Genomic DNA, 26,896 nt, shown 5'->3' on the forward strand with positions numbered 1-26,896 from the left:
AACGATTAAATCCTTCGATTGGAAGGATTTTAATCCATCGATCGAACGATTTTTCTTCGACCAAAAATAAGATAGCAAAGCCTATGGGGACCTTCCCCATAGGCTAACATTGACTTCGGTAGGTTTTAGGTGGCGAAGTAGGGGGTCGAAGTTTTTTTTAAAGAGACAGTACTTCGACTATCGAATGGTCGAATAGTGGAACGATTTTTACTTCGAATCGTTCGATTCGAAGTCGTAGTTGAAGGTCGAAGTAGCCAATTCGATGGTTGAAGTAGCCAAAAAACCATTCGAAATTCAAAGTTTTTTTTTATTCTATTCCTTCACTCAAACTAAGTAAATGGGCCCCATATATATGCAATACTTACAAGTAATTATCATCTGCTTCTAAATCCTATCATAGCATTGAAACAATGCCTATACAATGTAGCCAAGATAATAGAACCATTTAAAGGAAGAGCAACAAATGCAATGTTTAAAAATCAACAACAGTGGCTGTTATAAATGGACCTGTTCCAAGCAACTTTTCATTTGGTCTTGATGATTTACTTTGTATTGTTTTTGAATAATGAGCCTTTCTTAGTGTTGGCTCTTTTTATCATGGAACTGAACTGTGAGACTCCATTCTTTTACCTCTTAGAATGTAAGCTCTTGCAAGCAGGGCCCTCCCCTAACTCCCCCTCCCCCACAATGCAGTGCATCATTTCAGCCATGCACTAAGTTGCATCTGGTGCAATTATACCTAATGCACCAATATGGACACAAAAGTACCATTTGTTGGGTAACAATTTCCACATGATTTAAATTAGAATGGCATCACTTCTGGCGGGCAGCAATAATGTCAAGTTGGGGATAATAAAAATGGCACTTTTTTTAACAAATTGTTAAATATAAATATTTGTTGAGCAACACAATAATTTGCTTAGCATGAGTCTGTAATGCCCATTGGTGCAACAGCCTAGCAGAACCCTGGAACTGCTGGTGGTAATTCTAGGCTTTCCTATACATCAATATGTGCAATTTATTCATCAGAGTAGTCTAGGTGGGCTCATTGCTGCATGAACACCAAGTGCAAGGTGCATGTGTGGATGCAAGTACTTTTAATTAATACCATTTTTATCCATTTTAGTACATTAGTAAAAGAGCCCTACAGTTTTAACAAGGGAGGATAATGCAGAAGTCATTTCTTATTAGGGACCACAAATCTTGCTGTACTCATGTTGCACACCGTTTGAAATATGTTGCAGAACAGAATATACAGCGCAGGAGCTGCTTGCAAACCTATCCTAACAGTGATCGAGAGCAGCAATGCTACAAACAGCTCTTTGAAGTCAGTTCAGCCTGTATGGGGTTTTATTCTAAGAAGGCAATATCACATGTAAGGAAGATACACCTTCACATGTATTAGAGAGAACATGTTAAATTCTGTTACAGAAAGGTCGACTATATGAACAATATCAGCGCTGAGAAGCGACTCTGAAAAACTTGATTCTCCTGTTTATTTCAATTGGAGAAAAAAATGCACCACATTATTAAAAAACTCACAGGGGGACATTAAGAAAAAGCTGCCTCTCAGACTTTATGATGCTCTTTTTACACTTTATTTATTTAAAGGGCATGTAAAGGCAATAAAATAAAATCCCATTTTTACTTTCTTTAATGAAAAAGAAACCTATCTCCAATATACTTTAATTAAAAAATGTGTACCGTTTTTTTTTTTTTTTATAAGAAACCTGACTGTATGCAGTGAAATTCTCCCTTCATTTACTGCTGTGAATAGGAATTGGCAGATGGTCCCTAACTTCTCTGCAGGGAGAATATCATATTTATGAACAGCATGGGGAGCCCCTGCCTTACTTCCCAGCCATCCACAGTTATATTATTGCTGAAAAAATGTCCCACCTTCATTGCCTATGTAAGAATATCCCTCCTGTGCACCATTCCCTGTGATGATCACAACTGACAGTGGCAGAAACAGTAACAGGAGGTAAAAACCTTGCCCGAGGAGACACTTTAGTAGGGGTGCCAGAAAGCGCAGAGAAACTAGCATCAGGTCATCTGCCTAAGGCAGCACCTTGGCTTCTCCTGCAATGTATGTACTAACCCAATACTATATATTAATTTTATATACATATATATACATATATATACATATATATATATACATACATATATATACATATATACATATATATACATATATATACATATATATACATATATATACATATATATACATATATATACATATATATACATACATATACATACATACACATACATACACATACATATACATACATACACATACATATACATACATACACATACATATACATACATATACATACATACACATACATACATATACATACATATACATACATATACATACACATACATACATATACATACATATACATACATATACATACATACACATACATACACATACATACATATACATACATACATATACATACACATACATACACATACATATATATACATATACATATATATATATATATATATATATATACACATACATACATATACACACACACATATATATATATACATATACACACACACACACACTATATATACACTGAAATACATAGTAAAACACCATCATAGAATTCAGCAGCAGAGTTCCCTGCTAAAAGGCCACATAACTGATTTAAATATCCATATGTGCACCCAAGGTGGGTAGAAACAAATATATATATACATACAGTATATGCTGTCCAAAAATGATTAGTGCTGCCAAAATGGGTGTAGATTTGTGTAACATAGCATACACAGCTCTTACTTCTTTTCCACACTAGCACAGTGTAACCATTTGCCCTTCTTTTGATGTACAAGGCACAATTGTCAAACTGGTGCACATCTTTTGTGGTCGCTAAACCTGCAGACCTTTTCCAGATATGATTTTTGGCCAGATATCGGTCAGGTAGGCCTGTTGGAGGTTCCTATAAACAGGCCGATCATTGTAAATATGGCTGAAATAAGCAGATTAATTCTGGCAGTGTATTGCCACCTTAAAGGCTGAACTCCGCAGTGCGAACTGGTCCGACGGGCTGAGAGAAATCGCATGTGACAGGACAGATGCGCCAAATATAAGGTAATAGAAACGTACGACCTTGTCGCTGTGTGCATCCGACACCACACAACTGTCGGATGCAAATGCCGCACATTGCGTCATCATCCAACAGTTGTGTCGTGTCGGATGAATGCAGCAACAAAGTCAGACATTTCCATTACTTACCATATATTTGGCGCATCTGTCTCATCGCATGCGCTTCCTCTCAGCGCATCAGACTAGCTCGCACCATGGAGTTCAGCCCTATGTGTGACTCTTGAAACCGGAGCATCTCCTGTGTAGTTTAGCCTGAGTGGAATTTAGCACCAGCACCCTGGGTCAATGGTAAACAGCATGAGTTGCACAGGTGAGATAATAAACCACACAATTGTGGCCTTCATCTGACCATTTACATAGATGGCTTACACTTAGAGGCAGATTTATCAAGGGTCAATTTTGAGATCATGGGAGTTTTTTTTTTACTCCCATAAACTCGAAATTCGACAAATCTAAAATTATTAGAAAAATTAAATTTTTCAAAGTCAGGTGAATAGGATCGACCCTAAAACTTCAAACAAATTCTTATTGAATTTGATTCAAATTTTTCAAGCTTAAATGTCAGGAAAGCTGCAAACAACTCCAAATTGATGCCAGGAAGTCTTCTATAGGCTAAAACAGCAATTTGGCAGGTTGTAGGTGGCGATTAGTCGAATTTGAGTTCTTAAAGGGTATGATATATCTCGAAAATCGAATTCGAAGTATAAAAAAAAAAACAAAAAAAGACCCTTCAAATCTAATTTTAACAATTCCCTAGTTGAATTTGTGAGTTTTGGCCATAAAAAAACCTCAAAACTAGAAATTTCACTTTGACCCTTGATAAATCTGCCAATAATTGTATGTCTGTGGCTGTAACTACAGAGTGAATCATCAGCTCCCCCAAGGATAATGTGAGATTTGGTGTGATCTTCCACCAGCAGGGAAACCACCAATAATGCCCATGCTTGTTAACGTTAGTTTTCAAGCCATTGAAAATAGGTTAGGACAATACTGGAATTTTCTAAAAATTAGAGAAAATGTAACATTTTGCCTTAACCCAGCACAGGGAGGGTGTGTATGTCTCCCACCATGAAATTCTGCTCTAAGGTCTCCACTGATATGACCAAAAAAATGAACCACAGCCTCTGCAGCTAGGAGAATTCTTGAGACCAGCACCTAACTGGCCATTTTAATGCAATCATGAAACTAGAGTTAAAAGTTGATTTTTTTTTTTCATCTACTTGTCAATGCACATTCCCTGTCCCCATACTTTTATAATACTATATCATTTGCAACGAGTGTCAATTAAATGAAGCATGCATCACTACTTCACAGCCAACATACCATGTCCCTCTGGTGCAGTCTTATCAGTTATATAGCTTGTATAGTGGGGATTCCAGGATGGTATTTGTGCAGTTGTCACTAATGGGTGCAAGACCAATGTCCCTGTTCTTCGGAGCCTGTTTAATCATCCCCACTGCCTTTGCAAGTGAGCAGCAAGGTGAATTTGTTGATAGCGAATTCATTCCTTGGCCTGTGTTGGTCGGTTACAGAAAGCAGAGTTAAAATGCCCTTGTTAAATGCATAGTCTCTTATAGTACTGGCTACAGAATAGCCTGTTTCAAACACAAAAAAGACAAAATATATAGCAGCTGGGCTGATGACATTTATTGGTTCATTTAATTTAACAGACACGCTTACATACTGTTTGCAGTTCTAAACAGTTTACATTCAGTATATGTGTCCCTGAACTTTAATATCTATACAGAAAGAAAATTGCACGTTCCCTTGCCTGGTAGTAGAAATTGTGCAAACTATCCATTCAGATCACAGACTTAGCACACCCAGCCAAAACAAGTCCATTGGACTGGCTGAGGAGTTAAGCCCAGTTGGATACACTTACTATTTAAAAGCAGTGAGGAGCAATCTCTGCCCTTCCAGATGTTGTTAAACTACAATGCCTAGAGTAGAATACCTGGAACTGTAGTTCATGATCATCTGGAGAGGCACAGTTTGCCCACACCTGCTTTGAAGAGACAGTACAGCATCACTAAAATACAAAGGAAAAATATAGACAAGGGCTGCATTGTTCAATAGGCATGAGAAGTGGTAAGCCAGATGTAAGCTTAAAAGTGATAGTCCCACGTGATTTTAAAAAGAACGCCCATCTTCAGTGCTCGGTCCATTTGAAAGATTACTCTTTACAGATGCCACAAAACGTCTCAGCAGACTGGAGTGACAGCACATCCTATAGTGGTGTTTTTTTTTTGGGACACATAAATTTTATACAGTGCAAAGAAACTGGCACCCCTTGTTTTATTTCTCCAAAAGAAATGCAGTCCCTTTAAGACCTGGGTAGTTTTCTTGAACAACAAATTGCCAAAGTACAATGATGGAGCTTTATTAAATATAGCGATTTTCAAAAAGGTCCTAAAATATTAAAAGGCAAAATGTACATAGATTGTATTTAATTGTTGGATTTTAGTTAAACGACCTACCTAAAAAATAAATATTCTTCTATTAGTTTAAATCTAGTAACCAACATGTCCAAAATTGGAATTTAATATGCCTACCTTTCATAAAAAAAAAAAGGAAACCGATATCTATCATGATGTACATTTAGCCTGTCTGATAGTTTGCCTGCATACTTAAATAACGGAATTACTAAGCAACTTAAATATGTGTCAAGTTGAATCTTACTTGTATCCACATGAGAAGTGTATAAATTAGCTGGACGTTAATGCATACATAGTGAAACCAAAACAGTTTGCATAGTTACCAAATGGCAACACCAAGTGGAAAAGCAGTATCTGGCGGATAGAATTTTTCCTTAAGAGATATTTAAAAGCCGCTTCAGGAGTGGGGATCATTTTCTATGTCAAATAATAGACAAAGGTCTGCCAATGTGGGAAATATAAGACGGGTGTTAGTGTTTTACACAGGATTCAAATCTGAGAAAAATAGATTTCTGCAGGATAGACTTAGAATAGACTTAGACAGGATAGACTTAGACAGGATAGACTATAGTCTCTGAAGGCAAAGTCATTTCTGCATTCATTTGTATGTTCATTCATTAAAAATATATATGTATATACATAAGGAACATCTTTGTCAATTTGGTAGAATATTGGTAGAATATTGGCTGGAGGGTCTGTACTAAGTATAACATTAGGTAAACTATTGATATTTATATACAGTAAACATTCTCTTATCTTTTTACTCATGTCAGGTACAGTACACTAAAGCAGCTGATGCTCAGAAGGGTTTATACAGCTATACATTAGTGTATAGGTATATAAACAGGTATAAATGGCAAAATCAATTCTGCATGCGATTTGGTCAGGTCCATCTTCATTTATCAGTAGCAGCGCTTGTTCCTCTTACTTGACCTTGGTTGCGCAGCTTAAGGTAAAGAAAATAAAACAGAGAAAGAAAAATAAGTTGGTTAAAGAAGAGGTACCATCCAGACTCTTAAACTGCAGAGAAAGGAAAGAATAACATATTAGTTCCCTATAGAGAAACCAAGAGCAGTTAGAAGCTGGGAACAGAAGCCAAATTTCAAATATTCTGTTATATTCCTTATGTTTCCATGTGCAACGATGCAGAAAAAAAATCCACCATGAACTGGGAACAGGAAAGGAAACTGATTTTTCAGGGAAAGACTTTGCAACAATTGGTTTTACTGAACAGTAAAAAAGTTTCCATAAATATTCCCTGTGCTCTAGTTCAACTCAATGCAAAGCAGCAGAAGCTCTACATTAATAACAAATATAGGCCAATCCATAAATTATTCTAGTGGCTATCCATTAGGCAAATAAAAAGGAGCACATTTCAGATTCTCCTGCACTGAAGGACACAAGTTTGAATTCCACCTCTTCCAAACAACAAAAAACACAACAAAAAAATACTGTAATAGAGGCCTGTACACCTGGACCCACTAACCTGCAATCTGCACCCCACATAGCTACTCAACCTGCAGGAGGATCCAAAAAACAATACTAAGGTAAGCGAATTTCCAAGGGAATAGTATAATGACAAAACACTTGTAAACTAAGAATTTATAAAGGATATTATAATGGTATTGCCCATCTTTTTTAAGGGGAGTGGAACTTTCTAAAACAAGAGTCCTGTCCAATTTTTGACCTAGTCATTATCTTAAAGGTGTTATTGCAACTGTTTTTATTTGTGGTTTTGGAGTTATTTAGCGTTTTATTCAGCAGCTGTCCAATTTCAATCTTAGCAATCTGGTTGCTAGAGTCCAAATTACCATAGCAACCATGCACAGATCTGAATGAGAGGCCTGAATGTAAATAGAAGAGTGCCTGAATAGAAAGATGAGTAACAAAAAGTAGCAATAACAGCAAATGTATAGCCTTATAAAGCAATTTGGTTTTTAGAAGGGGGTCAATGTCCGCCATTTGAACATTGCAGAAGAGACAGAAGAAGGCAAATAAGGCAAAACTATTGTATAGTTGCTTAGAATTAGCCATTCTATAACATACTTAAAGATGAACCATGCCTTAAATGTGCAAGTTTTTTTTTCTGCACATCTGCACAGAAGAAATTGGAATTTAGGAAAATATTTTTTCTTTATGATTAGAAGAACATTAAAGCTGTTAAGTGTGAGATCTGTTAAACAAATGCATTAGAATGAAATTAATGGCACAGAAAAGAGAGACTCGTCCATTGCCTTAATTTTTTGCCTTCTAGTTACTTACACATCTCAATTTTACCCCTCAAACTAGAGAGGACTTTCTTATTGATCAGCTGCTGTTGTGCCTCGAGTAGCACCACTCTTACGCATCTAAATATAAAACAACATTTTAAAAAAATACTGAAAATAAAATTCATATAACTTATGTACATATATATATAAAACTTAGGGGCAGATTTATCAAAAGTGGAATATTAGAGCTCACTACAGTACAATTTTGCCGCTTTCTATTCATTCATATTGGATTTTTAGAAGAGTTTTTATGAATGGACGAGAATTCACAATTTGATAAATATGCTTCTAAAAATCTCTTAGGAATGGATAGAAATTGAGAAAGTTCTAATTTCACCCTCAGACTTGACATTGCCAAGAAATACAATAAAAAAAATTGTTTTAGATTTATCCCCATGTTCTCCTGCTTCTTCCGTCTCTTCAACCTTCGCCCTTTATCTTTCTGTAGGACATTTTTATGTCTTTCATTTCCTTTGTAAAGAACCATTTCTTTAAATGCTTACATCATTCAGGTGTTCAAATGTAATCTCTTATACTCTCATCTTTGGCAGCCTTTTCACAATTGGTTCTCTTTAATATTTAAATAATATACAGCAGGGAAAATAAGTATTTAACAAGTCAACATTTTTCTCACTAAATATATTTCTAATGGGGCTATTGACAAGAAATTTACACCAGATGGCGTTAACAACCCAAATAATCCACACATACAAAGAAATAAAAACAAATCCATAAACAAAGTCCATAAATGAAGTGATGTGTAATAAGGTGGAATGACACATGGAATAAGTATTGAAACCCTTACCGAATTGTATTTAATACTTCGCAGAAAAGTCTTTATTGGTAATGACAGCTTCAAGACTCCTCCTGTATAGAGAAACTTGGACACTATGGTGTGATTTTGGCCAATTCTTCCACACAAACGGTCTTCAAATCTTGAAGGTTGCCAGGGGCCTCTTCTATGAACTCTAAACTTCAGTTCTTTCCATAGATTTTCAATTGGATTCAAGTCGGGCGATTGACTGGACCATTGTAGCATTTTTATTTTCTTTCTCTGAAACCGATTGAGAGTTTTCTTGGCTGTGTGTTTGGGATCATGGTCTTGCTGAAATGTCCACCCTCGTTTCATCTTCAGCACTGTTGGTATGATGTTTTTGGGGTTATGTGCAGTGCCATTTCTCCTCCAAACATGGTGTGTGCAATGACATCCAAAGAGTTAAATTTTGGGCTCATCTGACTAGACTCTAAGAATTTCATTGGCTTGTCCAAATGTTGTTCTGCGAACTTTAAACAAGCTTCAACATGCTTTTTCTTAAGCAGTGGAGTCTTGACCGGTGATTGTGCATAGAGGCCATGTCGGTTGAGTGTATTACTTTTTATTTTCTTTGAAAAAACTGTAGCTGCTAATTCAAGGTCTTTCTAAAGCTCTCAGTGAGTGATCATTGACTCTTGGACAACTCTTCTGATTATTCTTTTGACTCCTCTGTCAGAAAGAATACCTGGTCGTAGCCGTGGTTTAGGGTGAAATTATGTTCTTTCCACTTCCGGAGTATGGCCCCAACGGTGCTCACTGGAACATTCAGAAGCCTAGAAATACATCTGTAACCAATGCCAACTGTATGTTTTGCAAAAATAAGGTTGCGAAGATCTTGAGAGAGCTCTTTGCTTTTACCCATCATGAGATGCTTCTTATGCGATAATTAGAAACCTTTTTATAGGCCATCAATTAGGACTAAACATATATTAATTTGCACTGATAGGGGGCACGATTACTTTCTAAATAGTGAGATTTCATCAGGTTTATTGGCTTTCCATGCCTTTGTGCACCTGCTTTCTTCATGTGTTCAATACTTATTCCCTGTGTTATTCCACATAACTTAATTTATGGATTTATTTGTTTTGATTTCATTGTATGTGAGGATTACTTGGGTTGTTACCAACATCTGGTGTAAATTTCATGTCAATAGTCCCATTAGAAATATATTTACTGAGAAGAACATTGACAAGTTCAATACTTGTTTTCACTGCTGTAATCCTTAATTATAAAATACTCTCTAAGTTGATATAAAGGGATACATTATTTGAATATAAGAGAACCAAGATGAGGTCAAGCAAACTGAAAAGGATAAAGACAACAGCAACTGTCATGAATAGAACTCTAGGCTGATAAAGGTTAGCGTATGAGAGAGAAAAAAATGAAGAAAAAGAATTAGAACGGCAAAAAGTTAAGCCAAGGGTCACCTACTGAAGGAAAATATTGATTAGGGAAAAGGTACGGTTATTCTGTTTAGAAATAAAATAGGCGACTAAAGGGAACATACAAGAAATCATCAAATGAATAAAGATATAGGATAGTGTAACTGGCAACAACACAATCTCATTCACTGGAGGAAAGTTTGTCAGGGAGGCTTAATTATCAAAATTAGAATTTGTAAGGTTTTTGTTTAATTTGAAAAAACTCAAAGTTGTACAAAACTTGAAAGATTTGCTTATTTATTAAAAAATATGAATATAAAACTTGATTGAATAAAACTGTGAAAAAAAAAACTTGACAGCATTAAATTCATATTCTATTCTTCATTTTCAATGGGTCAGCAAAGATTTTAAAAACTCGGAACTTCTACTTGAATTTGCAAGCTTTTAGATGCTGAAGTTTTGCATTTAATTTTTTTAGCTTAATAAATATTGAACATTCAAGTTTTTGAAACCATAATTCGAATTCATGCGTTTTAGAACAAAAAAAAAAATCTAATTATGGTAAAAATTTGAAGTCGAGCATTGAAAAAAAATCAGCTTCTGTAGGGGTCTTAAAAGAAAGGGAAAATATAATTATAGTATTACTGAGTGTTTAAAGGAATTGTAATTAAATCATGAAGCTATCAGTTTGCTATGTTTGGGTCAGGAAAGCTTCTCTCTGATACAGAACAGACATCTTACCTGCTAGAGGGGGAATCTGTACCAGTCTGAACAGCTCCATTTTAATCACTGGGTTTGCTTTGAATAGAGCTCTGGGGCAACATTGTAGATATATTTTTAATAATGGCTATAGACAAGCTACTAAACCACCGCTGCATATCATAAAGTGCAATTTATTATTTTTTAGGGCTGCCAATTTTCCTGTGCATTTATCTAATGAAAATGTAGTACTGTAGTATCATTGGGGAAAATCTCTTATCAATACATGATAACATGTACAGGTATGGGACCCATTATCCAGAATGCTCGGGACCTGGGGTTTTCCGGATAAGGGATCTTTCTGTAATTTAGATCTGTGTCTTAAATCGACTAAAAATCAATTAAACATTAAATAAACCCAATAGGCTGGTTTTGCTTCCAATAAGGAGTAATTATATCTTAGTTTGGATCAAGTACAAGCTACTGTTTTATTATTATTACAGAGAAAAAGGAAATCACCTCTTACATTTAATATTATTTCATTATAATGGAGTGTATGGGAGACAGCCATCCCGTAATTCGGAACTTTCTGGATAACAGGTTTCCGGATAACTGATCCCATACCTGTACTATAAAATGAAAGTTGTAAATTTCTTACTGCTTCCAATTCTCTCTGTGTTTTATCCTCCATTCTTCTAATATCTTCCATGGTCAGGTCAATCCAATCATCAATCCAACAGAACACCTGTCTGTGAAAGTTGGTAAATATTCGCTTTTCTTGCTAAAAAAAAAAAAAATAAATAAAAAAGTTTTAAAATCACACGCTGGTTATTTTGTATAAGTCTTATATAATTTTGTATCAATGTAACATTTTACTTTACATCCATTTTATACCTTCCTTTTCAGTGATGTGTCTGAAAGTGTCAACATGGGAGGATGATCCTATCATGTAACACGAAGAATAAAGCATTTTTGAACAATTACTCAATAGGACTGTTTTCAATGCAGCGACTGCCATAGGCTGCAAAGGGAGTTTTTTGCCCTTATGGGAGCTGGTTTTGCACAAGTGAAAAGTGTATCTTTACCCTTGAGGGGGCAGTATACCAAACTTGTGCAACGTGGGTTAAACATGAATTTAATTACCCCCTCCATTTACTTCTGCTTATCTGTGTGCTAGTAATCTATTTATGGAACAAACATGGAGTAGTAGCTTCAGTTTCCCAATTTAGAACAAGAAATAACAAAACAGATTTGGTACTATATAATAAAAATAGGCAAAAAGTATCTTTAAAACAAGTCCTACTTACTAAACAAGGACGTATACCGATCCTTTAACCAAAGAATCAAGACTTGAGGAAAAAACGAGTGCATTGTCAAAGCACTCGGCTAGTCCTTGCATTGGCTAATTTGCTAGTTCATGGGGTCACCTGCCCTACCTCTTTACAGTAGGTTTCTTCCCTTACGTTCTATGTGGCACACACTTTAATACTACAGGGAATGCATTCGTTGCAGGCATGTAGCTTTTTTCACATGCCAAGATTATTACAGCACATGCTTCCTTTACATACGTTAACATACTAGTTACAAAAAATATTTACAAATAAAAGGTTAGGAATGGGTCATTTACCTTTACAAATAAAAGGTTAGGAATGGGTCATTTACCTTCTGAATAAAACTTTCAATTTTGTTTTGAAGTCCCCACCATTTAAATTTTATTGTTACCAGCTTGTATGCACACATGCGTGGGCAATCCTCAGCGTTCACTAACTCCTTCTGCAATGATAAAAAAAACAAACAAAATCCAAACAGAAATAAGCACATTTATACAATAAAAAATTTGCATGGCATTCCCCCCATCATATTGTAATTACAAAGGTTTCATATTTTTACATTTTGTTAAGCAATTAGGATTTACCACAACTGAGTGCCGAGACTTCATGTGCCTGCTGGACCCCTTAATAACAGGCAGTGTGGTGAGGCCTTTTACATACCAGTTTACTCCAACATATGGCCAGGGAAAAGGGATTTATACTTACGATAAATATTTTTCTAGTAGGCCCGAACTGTCAGTGCAGACGTATGGGTTATGTCCAGGTTCACCTCTGGAGGCAGGACAGAAGAATTGGTCTCTTGGCCCCTCCCTCAGGATATATAGGCTGGCTCCACCTCTGTTCCTCAGTTCTGTTATAAAGCTCAGTGAGGTGGTTGAAGAGACAGCAGATATGAAGGAAGGTCAAGAGACAACAGTAGGATCACAGAGAGATAGAGAGACAAGAGAATAGAGTCCACAGACCCATACTAAAATCAGCCTGGGTGGGACTTACTGCACTGACAGTTCGGGCCTACTAGAAAAATATTTATCGTAAGTATAAATCCCTTTTTCTCTAGTCGGCCCTCCTGTCAGTGCAGACGTATGGGACGTTCCAAAGCTGTCCCTCAATAATTTGGGTGGGTATAGCTGATTTAAGCCAAATGAATTTCAGACCTGTCTACCAGTAACTGCAGTGTGCAAAACTTTACGGCCAAACACTGCCGACATAGAAGCAAAAACGTGTAACTGGTAAAACTTGATAAAAGTGTTGGGCGAAGCCCATGTAGCAGCCTTGCAGATTTGTTCTGGTGTAGCTGAATTCTGGAGAGCCCATGAGGTGCTCTGTGCTCTAGTAGAGTGAGCCAGCACTCTGAACGGTTTTTGTTGGTGGCTGAGCAGGTAGGCTTGGTTGATAGTCTCTACGAGCCACCTGGCAATAGTGCGTTTGGACACCGCTAGGCCTTTGTGTGCAGGTGAGTAGGAAACCAAAAGAGAATCCGATCGGCGAAAACCAGCCGTTCGCTGTTTGTAAATCCGAATTGCCCTCACAACGTCCAACTTGTGAAGTTGACTCTCCTTGTCATTATGCGGATTCGGACAGAATGAGGGAAGAACAATGTCCTGATTAATATGAAAAGCCGAGACGACTTTAGGGAGGAAACCAGGAACAGTGCGAAGTACGACCTTGTCGTTGTGAATAACCAGCCAAGGCTCTTTATGCGACAATGCCGCTATCTCAGACACCCTCTTGGCGGAAGTGATCGCAATGAGAAAGGCAACCTTAAGAGTCAACCATCTGAGGTCACAGCTGTGAAGAGGTTCAAACGGCTCCTTTTGTAAAACAGATAAAACTAATGTCAGATCCCAAGGAGGCGTGGGGTTCCTAAATGGAGGCCGGGCCCTCAAAGCCCCTTGGAAAAACTGCTGAATATCCGGATGATCCGCCCACTTCAATTGGAATAGAACAGAAAGGGCAGAGATGTGAGCCTTAAGAGTGCTAGGTGCCAAACCCTTTGCAAAACCTGCAGCCAGGAAGTCAGTAATGATCTGTGACGTGCTACTTTCCCATGTGTGGTGATGGCTGGAGCACCAGGCAATGAACGTCTTCCACACCTTGTAGTAAGCTTTGGCTGTATTCTTTTTACGTGCTTGCAGCAGAATATCTATAGCCGCCGGGGAAAATCCCCGTTTGGACCACAACTTGGTCTCAAGTGCCAGGCCGTCAAACGCAACAGAGGTAGATTGGGGTGACGTGCTGGTCCCTGCAGGAGAAGGTCGGACCGCATGGGCAGTCTCCAGGGTCTGGAAATGGACATGCTGATCAGATCTGAGTACCACAGTCTGTTGGCCCAGTCCGGAGCAATGAGGATAGTGGTCGACCCTTCCTGTTTGATTTTGGCAATGATTCTGGGTAGAATCGGAAGCGGTGGGAAAGCATATACCTTGTGAAAGTTCCAGGGAATCACTAACGCGTCTGTGAACGCTGCTCCGGGATCTTTGGTTCTGGAGCAATAACATGGAACTTTGAAATTGTGTCGGGATGCCAGAATGTCGATGTCTGGTACTCCCCACTTGTTGGTGATCTGGGAGAACACCTCGGGATGTAAACTCCATTCCCCCTGGTCTAGTGTTTGTCTGCTGAGGAAGTCGGCTTCCCAATTGAGGACTCCTGGGATAAACACCGCTGAGATGGCCGGAACATGGAGTTCGGCCCAGGTCAGGATCTTGGCAGCCTCCAGCATCGCCTGTTTGCTGCGAGTTCCCCCTTGCTTGTTGATGTAGGCTACTGCCGTGGCATTGTCTGACTGAATCCTGACCGGGTGCGCCCGGAGGAGGCTGGTCCAGCCCTGAAGAGCCAACACAATTGCTCGAAGTTCCAGTACATTGATTTGTAGTTGGGATTCTTGGGGGTCCCAGCGACCTTGCAGAGTGTGTTCGCGGTAAACAGCTCCCCAGCCGAACAGGCTGGCATCGGTCGTCACCACTTCCCACTTGACTGGAGCCCAACTTTTTCCTGATTGTAGGTGCAAGCGGTTGGTCCACCAAGAAAGGCTGCTCCTGGTGTGAGGAGAGATGGGAATGGGTTGCTGAAGATCCTGATGATCTTTGTTCCAGCATTGTAAAAAATTGCGTTGTAGAGGACGCAGATGAAATCTGGCAAACGGAACTGCTTCGAGAGCGGATACCATGAACCCTAAGAGCTGAAGGCAATCGCCGGCCGTCACAGTGGTTTGCTGTAGAAGTTTGGTGGTATTGTTGACAAGATTGTTGATCTTGTCCTCGGGGAGCTGTACTATCTGGTGTTGGGAGTTGAATTGTAGGCCCAAAAAAATTATGCTCTGGGAAGGAAGGAGGGAGCTTTTGCGGTGATTTATTAGCCAACCGTGTTGTGACAGGGTTTGCAGAGTGATCTCTGTGTCCCTGACAGATTGCTCCTGAGTCGTAGCTTTGAGCAGGAGATCGTCCAGATATGGTAACACATGAATCCCCATTGTTCTCAAGTGAGCGATCAACGGTGCAAGCACCTTGGTAAACACTCTTGGAGCTGTACAAAGTCCGAATGGGAGAGCCACAAACTGGAAGTGTTGGTCGTTGACTGCAAAACGCAGAAAGGGTTGAGAACTGGGGTGGATGGGAACATGGAGGTACGCATCCTGGAGGTCGATCGACGTCAGGAAACAGTCGGGTTCCATGAAAGCTATGGCCGACCTGATCGACTCCATTTTGAATTTGTGGTTGTGAATGAATTGATTTAACCTCTTGAGGTTTAGTACTGGTCGGAAGGATCCCTCTTTTTTTGAAACCAGGAAGAGATTGGAATAGAATCCCTTGAATTTTTGAAGGTGTGGCACAGGGACAATAACTTGAGATTGTTGTAGGTCCAGGACGGCTTGTTGTAAGGCTTGTCGTTTGTGTGGAGGTACTACGGATGGAACAAATTTTCTTGGGGGCAATTTGGTAAAATGAATTCTGTAGCCATTCTGGATAATTTGCAGAACCCAATTGTCTAGGACGTGAGTTTCCCAGCATGACAGGAAGTTTGACAATCGACCTCCTACTTTGGATGCTGGGTCGAGGTGGGGGCAGTCAAGTAGAGGTGGGTTTAGTGGTGGTAGGCTTTCGGTGCCTACCCGGTTGTTGCCACTGCGTCTTGTTACGTCTTGCACCCTGGTCTGAGCCGGTGTTACGAAAGTTAGGCGAGCGAAAGGAACGAAAATTGCGGTTAGGAGTGGACCATGTCCGCCTAGTGGTGGATCTGATGGGTTGATCCATGCGCCCTCTTTTTCCTGGTGGAAGGAAAGTACTCTTCCCACCGGTGACTTCCGTAATGATTTGCTTGAGGTCAGGGCCGAACAAGGACTCACCAGTATAGCTCAGTTTCAATAGCTTGTTCTTAGAGGCGGTATCCCCTGACCAGTGACGAAGCCAGAGAGCTCGTCTGGCCATCACCGAATTTGCGGAAGATCTTGCTGCTAGCCGAATAATTTCTAACGCAGCATCGGCTAAAAAGGAAAGGGCCGTGTTCAGTCTACTCATGTCCCCTGTTAACTCCTGGGCTGAAGTAGGAGGGTTCTGGGCAATTTCTTGTGCCCAGTGTCTAGCTGTGCGAGCAAGGCCTGCTGCCGCTGTGGCTGGTCTGAGGATTGCTGCCGATTGAGAATATGCTCGTTTGAGGGAAGACTCTAATTTTCTATCCATGGGGTCTTTAAATGCGGACTCTTCAGTTGGCAATGTAGTTTGTTTGGAGAGTCTAGCAATGGCCGAATCTACCCTAGGAGGCTTATCCCATACTTTGCGCTGTTCCTCAGGAACAGGGTAGGTGTCATAAAAACGTTTTGACAAGGTAAAACGGCGGTCAGGTTGTGACCATTCTGTATCAATAGTTTTAGTGATGGACGTAAAAATAGGAAATGCACGGGCTTTCTTTTGATGGACCCCCAGCACCTTATCTGCTTTTGAGACTGGCACAGTTTCATCTTTTATTTCTAAAGTAGCCATCATCTCTCTCAGGAGTTTCTTTGAAATATCAGGTTTAGCAAAAGTAGGCTGTTCAGTGTCTGAATCACTCTGTGAGTCTGAGCTCAACTCCCCTGATTCTGGTGCAATTGAGTCCAAACAGGACATGGCATCTATGCGGGAGGAAGGACCTGCCTCAGAATCTGAAGCATCAGGTGTTGAGTCCAGCGCCTTGCGCTTAGTGTGTTGAAAAGTGGGTGGCTGAAGAGCAGTCTTTACCCATTCTAAGAAGTCCCCAAGTTGTGGAGGAACTTGTGGAGCTGCGCTGCCTGTGGTTGGTGTATGAGGCAAAGAATTATCATTACTGTGTAATTCCAACAATGGTGAATTGCTATTTGTGAGTTGTTGAGGAGACAGAATGGGCGGCTCCATGGGGCTGCAGTCAGTACAGTATGTGGATTCTGACTTACGAAGTGTATGCTTACATTTCTTGCACTTGGCCCCTTTAACAGGCTTTTTAGCTGGTCTCTTAATAGATTTAGCAGTCTGGATATCCTCCCTGAGTTCTTTCAAAGAATCTGACCTCTCCATATTAAAGAAATATGATGCCTTTACCAGACTCTGTGTGCTGTTGAAGCTGGTGGCTGCTGCTGTGACACTGCCAGATGCTGCTCCTAGCGTGCGCAGCTTAACTGTGTAGCTGGAAACACGCCAAAATAGGTAGAGGATACTGCGCGCCCTGCAGCTATGCGCTCGTGGTAAAACAAAATGGCGGCGATGACGTCATCGCGCCGCGCCATATATGGATAGGCGCATGTGCGCGACCTAGGCGCGCCAACCAAAGGCGCATTATGATCGCGTCATCAGCGAATGGCGCGCTCACCACGCCAGGGAATCCCAGAACGGCCTGGGTCGCTGTGGAGGGCGCGCCCTTAGGAAAAAAAGGGCACCATGCGATCTGCCAAGTGAGACATGAGCAGGGTTGATAGCCACAACTCCTACCTGCCAGGGCGCTGATTGAAGCAGCACCACTCCACTTGCTGGAATGACAGCAAGGAGGGATAGGCAAACGAAGGAGGATACAATCAGAGAATGTAGTCTCCTGAATTTACTTGCTGCAAACTGCCAGCAAGGATAGATAGGCATACCAGTGAGGAAATAGCCAAACAAACCCGATGGCTTGTGGCCCTCTGATTCCACTTGCTGCAATATGCTAACAAGGAGGGAACAGGTATAGTGATGATATATTGCTTGAATATATCCTTAGGATGTGTGGTCAATATTCCACTTGCTGCAATATGCCAGCAAGGAGGGAATAGACAAATGTTGGGAGACAGCACTGCATGCCTCCATCTGTAAAAGAAATAAAAATAAAAAAGTAGTAGTGAGATTTCTATCCTTCACCTCCAAGGCAGGACAAAAGAACTGAGGAACAGAGGTGGAGCCAGCCTATATATCCTGAGGGAGGGGCCAAGAGACCAATTCTTCTGTCCTGCCTCCAGAGGTGAACCTGGACATAACCCATACGTCTGCACTGACAGGAGGGCCGACTAGAGAAAATAGAAAGTAAATAATAATATAATGACCTTGATTTTACTTACTCCACGTGCTGTGGGGCCTGTGGTAATATTATATTGCAGGACACCCAATGCAAGGAAGGAAACATCTGCTTCAACTCCTACACATCCAGTGCCCCACTAACTTACTATATAGGTATTGTAGTGAAGGCCTAGGGACTCATGAAAATAATTGAAATAAGCATGCAGTATATTTGATTACACTTTTATATAGTAGTAACACTGTAATCATTAAACATAACTCACGCTGCATACTTAATTTTTAATGAATTGTGTTTACCTTCCAGTTGGGACCCAAAGGGCCCCTTTTTGTTTTAACAGATTGAAATATTGCAGGGTCTTCAGTAGCTTTGTAGTCCTGTAAAGTAAAACCATTTAAAATATTAACAGTTGCGCTTCAAGCTAAAATTGTTCAAGTACTTTTCATTCTATAGTATTCCGTTTGAATTTCCCAGTAAGACCATATTAATGTATTTCATCACTGAAATGTAACAAAAACAATTTAAAATAGATATATTACTTAAAACGTACATATTGACCTTATGTTAATATACATTATACACATTCCCATTTTACAGAATCAAATATGAACATCATCTGCCAATATTCTCTGCTTTTATAAGTTAATTTATTTTAATTTACAGTCACTAGATTTAGGATCTAAGTACACACTGAACAACTTAGGCTGTGCTCGATGGGAGGCACTATGAAAGTCTATGATGACAGCATGCAGGCAAGGGTGAAACTCTCTAGATGCCATCGAGAAGTCATGACTACTGCTAGCCTATCTATCCTTAAGCACTGAGCTGCATGAGGACTGGATAAGACAGAATATCCAAAAAAAGGAGCCTGATCAAAGGAGTAATAATGAGTAATTATATGGAGTAGGAGAAGCAACATCTTATCTGAAAGCAGTTCCATTGTGACGTGCTGGCTCTTTCTGAAAGATCAAGATCCTGCACAATGCACTGAGATGGCTGCCTACACATCAATATTACAGCTAAAAAATACCTTTATTGGTTCAAAAATAAAACTGTAAATGGTACAGTGAATTATTTGCAATTTACACAATATATTTTAGTAACAAAAACATTACCATAAAAATGATAACAGAATCCCTTTAAGAAAAACATGCAATACATTTTTTCCTAACAGCACCACCTGCTGGTCAGTTTTCTCACTGTGATCCAGTTAAGGGAACTTGTCAGAAAAAAAAAAAAAAGACTGTTCTGATGTTGCTCTCTTTAGTAAAGACATCAGAAACCTCAGAAATGTTTTATTGTGCCTTTTCTAAAGATATCTAGAAGTACAAGAAGGATGGTGCACCCATGCTCTGCAGCACAGGAGCCAATGCAGGGGCACCTCTTTAAAGTAATTGTTCAGTATAAAAATAGAAACTGGTCAAATAGATAAGCTGTACAAAATAGAAAAATGTTTTCAGTATAGTTCATTAGCCAAAAATGTAATGTATAAAGGCTTGACACATGCATTTCTGTTCATCAAAACATATATGAAAGAATGACATTACACTGAAATTAAAACAAAATGTTTCTGCTGTATTAATTCTATAGTCGGTTCTAGAATATAAACTCGAAGCATACTATTAACAATAACTAATTAACTATATCATGATATTCTGATGCTCTGTGCCATCAAAATACAAAAAAATAAATAATTCTATTTTGTATGACAGGTTCAGCACAGAAAACACAATCTGCAGCTCCCAATTACAGCTGCAAATGAGCAATAGTGTGGAAGGAGACAGCCTTCCGGCTTTGTTAGCATGCCATCTCCTTCAGGATCCCACAGGGAAAGCGAACCCACGGAAGGCCGAGCCTTTGGCTTGTGGTTTATTTTGTTTGCCACCAGCTGTAGACTTCTCATCTCATTAGTTCTGTTAAAATACTCTAGGGGATGACAGCTGTAACCTACTTGAATCTGCTGCTCCTAGGATTTCTGTAGGCTAATTCTGCTGGACAATTCTTAAAACCAGCAATATATATTTTAAAAATATGGTACATTGTATATCAGTATTTAGAACACAAAGCTAGAACTCTTGAAAACTAAAAAAAAAAAAAAAAAAAAAAAAAATAACGAACAGGACTACAGTGTCCTATTTAAGAAAAGTTTTTGTGACCATGCACTTCAGGTTAAGAAAATTCTTTATCTTGTTAAAAATAAAAATTACAAATACAGCCACTGTAATTTCAGCTGGAAATGGGATGTTGCTTTGCAGATTTACTTTGATTAAAGTCAGATTTACTTTGATTAAAATCAGTTCTGTTTACTAAAGAATATCGAAATAAAACATCAATCCAAACAAATACAATGATAAAATATTCTGGTCAGATTCTGGTCTGAAAGCATGGCTGATTTTGGCTATACTGCCTAATCATAGGTGTAAATATCATCACAGTTCAGCCCATTCTGTGATCCCACTGGATTGCAGGTGAGTGTTTGTCAGGCAATTAAAATGTTACAGGTACTTTGGCACTGCATTTTCAGGCTCCTAAACGTCCCTTATATGGCTTCTAACAACGTGGTCCTACTTTGTCACTGACCATTTGAGGGAGTCTAACTTGCAGGAAAAAAATGTCTAATGCAGTGGTCATGCCTCTAAGGTGTAACAACTCACTGTGGTGGTCTAGTGGGGGGACAGCAGGGCCGCCCGCCGTGCCAATCTTCTCTGCTGCAGCCTTAGGGCACTCGCGGCACGCCTCTTCGTGATTTTAAACGCGCAGGCGCACTGGCGTGATGACGCCAGCGCGCAATGGCATGAAATTGCCCGTTATAGGAGTTTGTTCCTGGTGCTTCTGAGCATTGTGCTTTCTGTATTCTGATTCCTGTTGTGACCCCTGCCTAGCTTTTTGACCATTCTGACCCCTGCCTGATATCCGACTTCACTTACTCTATATCCCTACTGATTGATCTCCTGGTTTGACCCTTGCCTGCCTGACTCCGTTTTGTATTCTGCCTGCCCCGACCCGGTCTGGTCTAACTACAATTCTGCCTAAACCTTGTACCGTGACCCTCTGCCCAAAAGACTGCTTTACAGTTGTGCCCCTTAGCTTGTTCAGAACCCCCTCGCTTTGCACCTCTCTTTATAAGACCTGGCGGCATCCAATTAGCCGAGGGCTCCTCCCGAGGTGAAAGGCGGCTGTTATAGGCAGAAGCAAGAGCCGAGAACAGGGTGCTTAGCATCGGTTCTGAATTTAGGGTGCCAACCGTGACATTATAAAGTGCCAAGATGGACGAAGAAGGTCACTCCGCTGCTCCTTCCTCCCCTGAAGCGATCCTCACTACTCTGCTACAGCGCTTGGAGGATCATGGGCGGAAGCAAGACTACCTGATGCAAGGCTTCCATAACCTGACTCGCAGACTGGAGACCACGCAACTGTCACCAAGTCCAGTAGTCCCTCCTCCTGTGGCCGTCCAAGTGGGATCTTCTGCCATGATGGGTAATGTTCAACAACATCCCATGAACCCAAAATGTCTTTCCCCGAAAAATTTAGTGGGGAGGGGAATTTTAGGAGGCATGCAAATTATACCTTAGCTTTTCCCTCAATCCTTCACAACTGGAGAGGAAAAAATGAGGTTTGTAATGACCCTGTTACATGACGACCCCCAAATTTGGGCCCTAAGATTATCCTCCTCTGACCCTGCCCGTTTTTCCCTTGAAACATTTTTTTACACCATAGCGATACCCGTATCGTGCTTCTACGGCCGACTCCGCGATTCGTAAATTACACCGGGGAAAACGGGATGCAGAGGTGTATTGTACTGAGTTCCGCCGGTCGGCCGTAGAAACTGGCTGGAACGACTTGGCTCTTCGTAGCCAATTTCGTTTAGGGCTCTCTGATGTAAAAGACAGCCTAGTAAACTACTCTCTATCTACTAATCTGGATGATCTTATGTCTCTAGCCATCCAAGTAGATAGAAGACAGAGGGAGAAGCGCTGAGAAGGGTACCTCCGTTCCTAAGGTTTACTAATGTTAAGTCATCTAACCCCTCAGTGCCTCTACCTCAGGAGGAACCTATGCAATTGGGTATCACTCATCTAACTCCTCCTATGAAAATCTTAAGCTGTTGACAAGAGCACTTTGGGGTCAGGTTTGGTAACACAAAAGTTTGTGGCATTGTCCTTGTGCATTAACAACTTGCACTCCGAGGAGTTATCCTTCTACGTTATCAAGGGTTCTTCTTCTCCTCTAATTTTAGGGTTACCTTGGTTACAGGTACATAACCCACATGTTGACTGGGTAACTGGGGAGATTCTTCAATGGGGTCAAACATGTAAGGGCTCTTGCATAAGTGTTCCTCAATTGGCAGCAGTCAGATCTCTGGAGGGTTTACCCGTGGCTTATGCGGATTTCGCGGATGTATTCTCTAAAAAAGCCGCGGAAACATTACCCCCACATAGGTGTTATGACTGCCCAATTGACCTCATTCCTGGGTCTACTCCCCCTAGAGGGAGAACTTATCCTCTTTCATTGCCCGAAGCCCAAGCAATGAAAGAGTGAAAATCTCGAAAGAGGTTTTATTAGACCCTCTAGTTCTTTTTTGTGGGCAAGAAAGATGGAGGTCTTCGCCCATGTATTGATTAAAGGGGCCTAAATAAAATTACCATCAAAAACCGATATCCCCTTCCGCTGATTTCTTGATCAGGTCAAGAATGCTATCATCTATTCTAAACTTGACCTTAGGGGTGCATATAACCTCATTCGTATCAGGGAAGGGAGTGGAAAACGGCCTTTAACACCAGGGATGGCCACTACGAATATTTAGTTATGCCATTCGGTCTTTGCAATGCCCCCGCAGTGTTCCAGGAATTTGTCAATGACATCTTCCGGGACCTGCTGGGGTTATTCGTAGTGGTATATCTTGACGATAATCTATTTTTTTCCTCTAACTTGAGTGACCATCAGAAACATGTCCGGGAGGTTTTGCTCAGGTTAAGAAAAAAATAACTTATATGCGAAACTTGAGAATTGCACTTTTGAGGTTTCTTCCGTCCAATTTTTGGGGTTCAATATCTCCGGTAAGGGTCTAGAAATGGATCCCAAGAAGGTTAAGGCCATATTGGACTGGGCTCAGACTCTTTCTTTACGTGCAATCCAAAGGTTCTTAGGTTTTGCTAATTATTACCGTCAATTTATTAAAAAGTTTTCTGTGGTGGTGTCTCCAATTATGGATCTAACCAAAAAGGGTGCGGATCCAAGTATGTGGCCTCTCAAGGCTATTCAAGCCTTCAAATTCCTTAAGAAGGAATTCGTGTCTGCTCCCATCCTCTGTCACCCTGATACTACTCTTCCTTTTATTGCAGAGGTTGACGCCTCAGAAGTCGGGGCAGGAGCAGTACTTTCTCAAAGGCATCTGATAACCAACAAGGTGCATCCATGTGCATTCTTCTTTTAAAAAATTTCACCGGCCGATGCCAATTATGATATTGGTAATAGAGAAATGTTGGCTATCAAATGGGCCTTTGAGGAATGGTGACACTTGTTAGAGGGGGCTAAACATGCCATAACATCAGTTTTTACTGACCACAAAAACCTGTTATACGAGTCTACTAAACAGTTGAATCCTAGGCAGGCTAGATGGGCTTTATTTTTTTATCTAAATCCGTCTGAACCTAGTGAGTGTGTTCCTATCATTCCTAGTGAGTTGATTGTGGCAGCCCTGGGGTCAGATCTTGCCACACTACTGTCCCCAGTACAATCTTCTGACCCTGGTCCCATCTGTCTATGGATTTTATCGTTGACCTCCCTTCATCTCATGGGAAAACTGTGATTTGGGTGGTAGTGGATAGGTTCAGCAAAATGAGTCATTTCGTTTCTAATATATTTAAGTTACATGGTTTTCCGGTCAATACTGTTTCTGATAGAGGAGTACAGTTTGTTTCTAAATTTTGGCGAGCATTCTGCTCTTTGGTTGGGATTGAGTTGCCATTCTCTATCGCATATCACCTTCAAACCAATGGTCAAACTGAAAGGGTTAATCAGTCCCTTGAACAATTCTTAAGGTGTTATGTGTCTGACAACCAATCCTCATGGGCTGAATTATCACCCTGGGCAGAATTTGCTTACAATAATGCAACACATGTTTCTACTGGTCAATTTCCGATTTTTATTGTTAACGGTTTGCATCCCAAAGCATTTTCTTTTTCTGGTTCATTATCCTCTGTACCCTCTGTTAATTCCTCTGTCAAACAATTCGCTAAGATCTGGTCGGGGATACACGGCTCTCTTTATGCAGCTACGGCTGTTCAAAAGAGGGCAGCGGATAGGTCTTGTAGAGAGGCACCCAAATATCAGGTAGGAGACTCAGTATGGTTTTCCACAAAAAACATCTAACTTAAAGTTCCCTAACTCAAGTTGGGGCCCAGGTTTATTGGTCCATATCCCATTACTGAAATAATCAATCCTTCTGTTCGTCTCAAACTACCTGATAATTTCAAGATTTCTAATTCATTTCATGTCATGACCGTGGTGGTCTAGTGGGGGGGATGGACATCAGGGATGTCTGCCGACACCTCGGCGGGGATGCCTGTTGCGCCAATCTTCTCTTTCGCAGGCGCCGATTCCTTAGGGCGCACACGGTGTGCCTCTTCGTGATTTAGGCAATGGCGAGAAACTTGAAATGTTTAAAAGGCTCATTTGGGCTACAGGACTTTGCCCATTATAGGAGTTTGTTCCTGGTGCTTCTGAGCGTTGTGCTTTCTGTATTCTGATTCCTGTTGTGACCCCTGCCTGGCTTTTGACGATTCTGACTTCTGTATCCTGACCCCTGCCTGATATCCGACTTCACTTACTCTATATCCCTTACTGATTGATCTCCTGGTTTGACCCTTGCCTGCTTGACTCCGTTTTGTATTCTGCCTGCCCCAGTCTGGTCTAACTACGATTCTGCCTACGCCTTGTGCCATGACCCTCTGCCCAAAAGACTCTGCTTTACAGTTGTGCCCCTTAGCTTGTTCAGAACCCCTAGCTTTGCACCTCTCTTTATAAGACCTGGCGGCATCCAATTAGCCGAGGGCTTCTCCCGAGGTGAAAGGCGGCTGTTAAAGGCGGAAGCAAGAGCCGAGAACAGGGTGCTTAGCATCAGTTCTGAATTAAGGGTGCCAACCGTGACACAAGGACACATTTCTACTGACCCAGTGAATTTTGAGGGTGTAGAAAAATATATGGACCACAGAAACACTAACCTGCTCAATGAATAGACAACACACAAATGATATTGACATGCTTTTGCACACTAGTGAGTTTAGCTATTGTTTACTATATTGTAAATGGGCATTTGTGCTGCTACTAGTACCCCCTAGTTGTCTTGCTCTTGAGTTAATGTTGTTCTCTAAGGTTGCCTTGACAGCAATTAACGTTCACCCAAAAAAAAAATGTCATGATTCTGGAGCAACCGTTTGTTTGTTTTTCTGCTGCATGTCTCATCTTTTTTATTCTGAATCTTAACTTCTGGTTTCTGTGGTTACCAACCAGAAAACAAATTCATTATAAGCAATTTATTCCACACATCCCTTTCATCTTCCTGTCCATGTTTAAATTATTGCCTGGTCAGTCATTCTAGGAAAATCAAATCTAGAATAATAACAGCACCTAAAATTCACATTAACAAAATATCTTTCTTTTGAAAAGAATCCTTCGTTTATTTTCCCTCTCAAACCCCACCCTACTTCTGCCCTTCTTTATCTGTTCTCTTATGCCAGATTTTATATGTGCAGGTACTTTCAATGGAAGTCACCACACCACTGTTTACTTAACTCCATTGAATTTAATAAACCCTTTTAGAATCATCACAAGCACTTATCCACCTCTCACCATGCCTTGCTAGAATGCTTGATAATGCACTTTACATTGAAGAAAAGGAAGAATACTTTGGATTCTTAACTATGTCAATAAAAATACTTGTTTACTGTGTCAAACATAACACTATTCATTATGTTAGAGGGAGCTGAGAAAGCAAATTTACCAGAGAAAGTTACATTCTGCTTGTTCATCTGCTTCATCGAGCATCAAAGTTTTTATATACTTACTGCAGGTTCTACTTGGCTCCTGTCTGCAATGTCAATGTCGACCACATCAACCGACTTCCATATGTTGGGATCTAGACAATGGACCTGAAAATTCAAACATTTTCATGTAACAGCACAGTCTCAATATTTTGAGACAAGATCATATACCATTGCTTGGTTTTTTACAGTAATTCTCAATAAGTACTTACACTAAGGTAACAAAATGTAAGGCATTTCTCTGAAGTCATTATATTAAATATCTTATAAATGCACAAGGTATACAAAT

General features: G+C 40.2%; 1 protein-coding gene across 2 annotated transcripts in view; it reads right to left on the reverse strand.

Annotated features, from left to right (window-relative positions):
• Positions 1 to 4,764: 4,764 nt before the first annotated feature.
• Positions 4,765 to 26,896, reverse strand: part of pitpnb.2.L (phosphatidylinositol transfer protein beta L homeolog) — a 39,515-nt gene continuing 17,383 nt past the window's right edge. The window contains 6 exon segments of one of the 2 annotated variants that reach the window (NM_001093495.1): positions 4,772 to 6,520; positions 7,837 to 7,922; positions 11,398 to 11,520; positions 12,402 to 12,512; positions 18,865 to 18,942; positions 26,632 to 26,715. In NM_001093495.1, coding sequence (NP_001086964.1) covers positions 7,875 to 7,922; positions 11,398 to 11,520; positions 12,402 to 12,512; positions 18,865 to 18,942; positions 26,632 to 26,715 — 444 coding nt within the window. In that variant the 3' untranslated portion in view covers positions 4,772 to 6,520; positions 7,837 to 7,874. 2 annotated transcript variants of the gene reach the window in all.

This window comes from Xenopus laevis, chromosome 1L, assembly GCF_017654675.1.
Source record: "Xenopus laevis strain J_2021 chromosome 1L, Xenopus_laevis_v10.1, whole genome shotgun sequence".
In the NCBI taxonomy this organism is placed as follows: Eukaryota; Metazoa; Chordata; class Amphibia; order Anura; family Pipidae; genus Xenopus; species Xenopus laevis.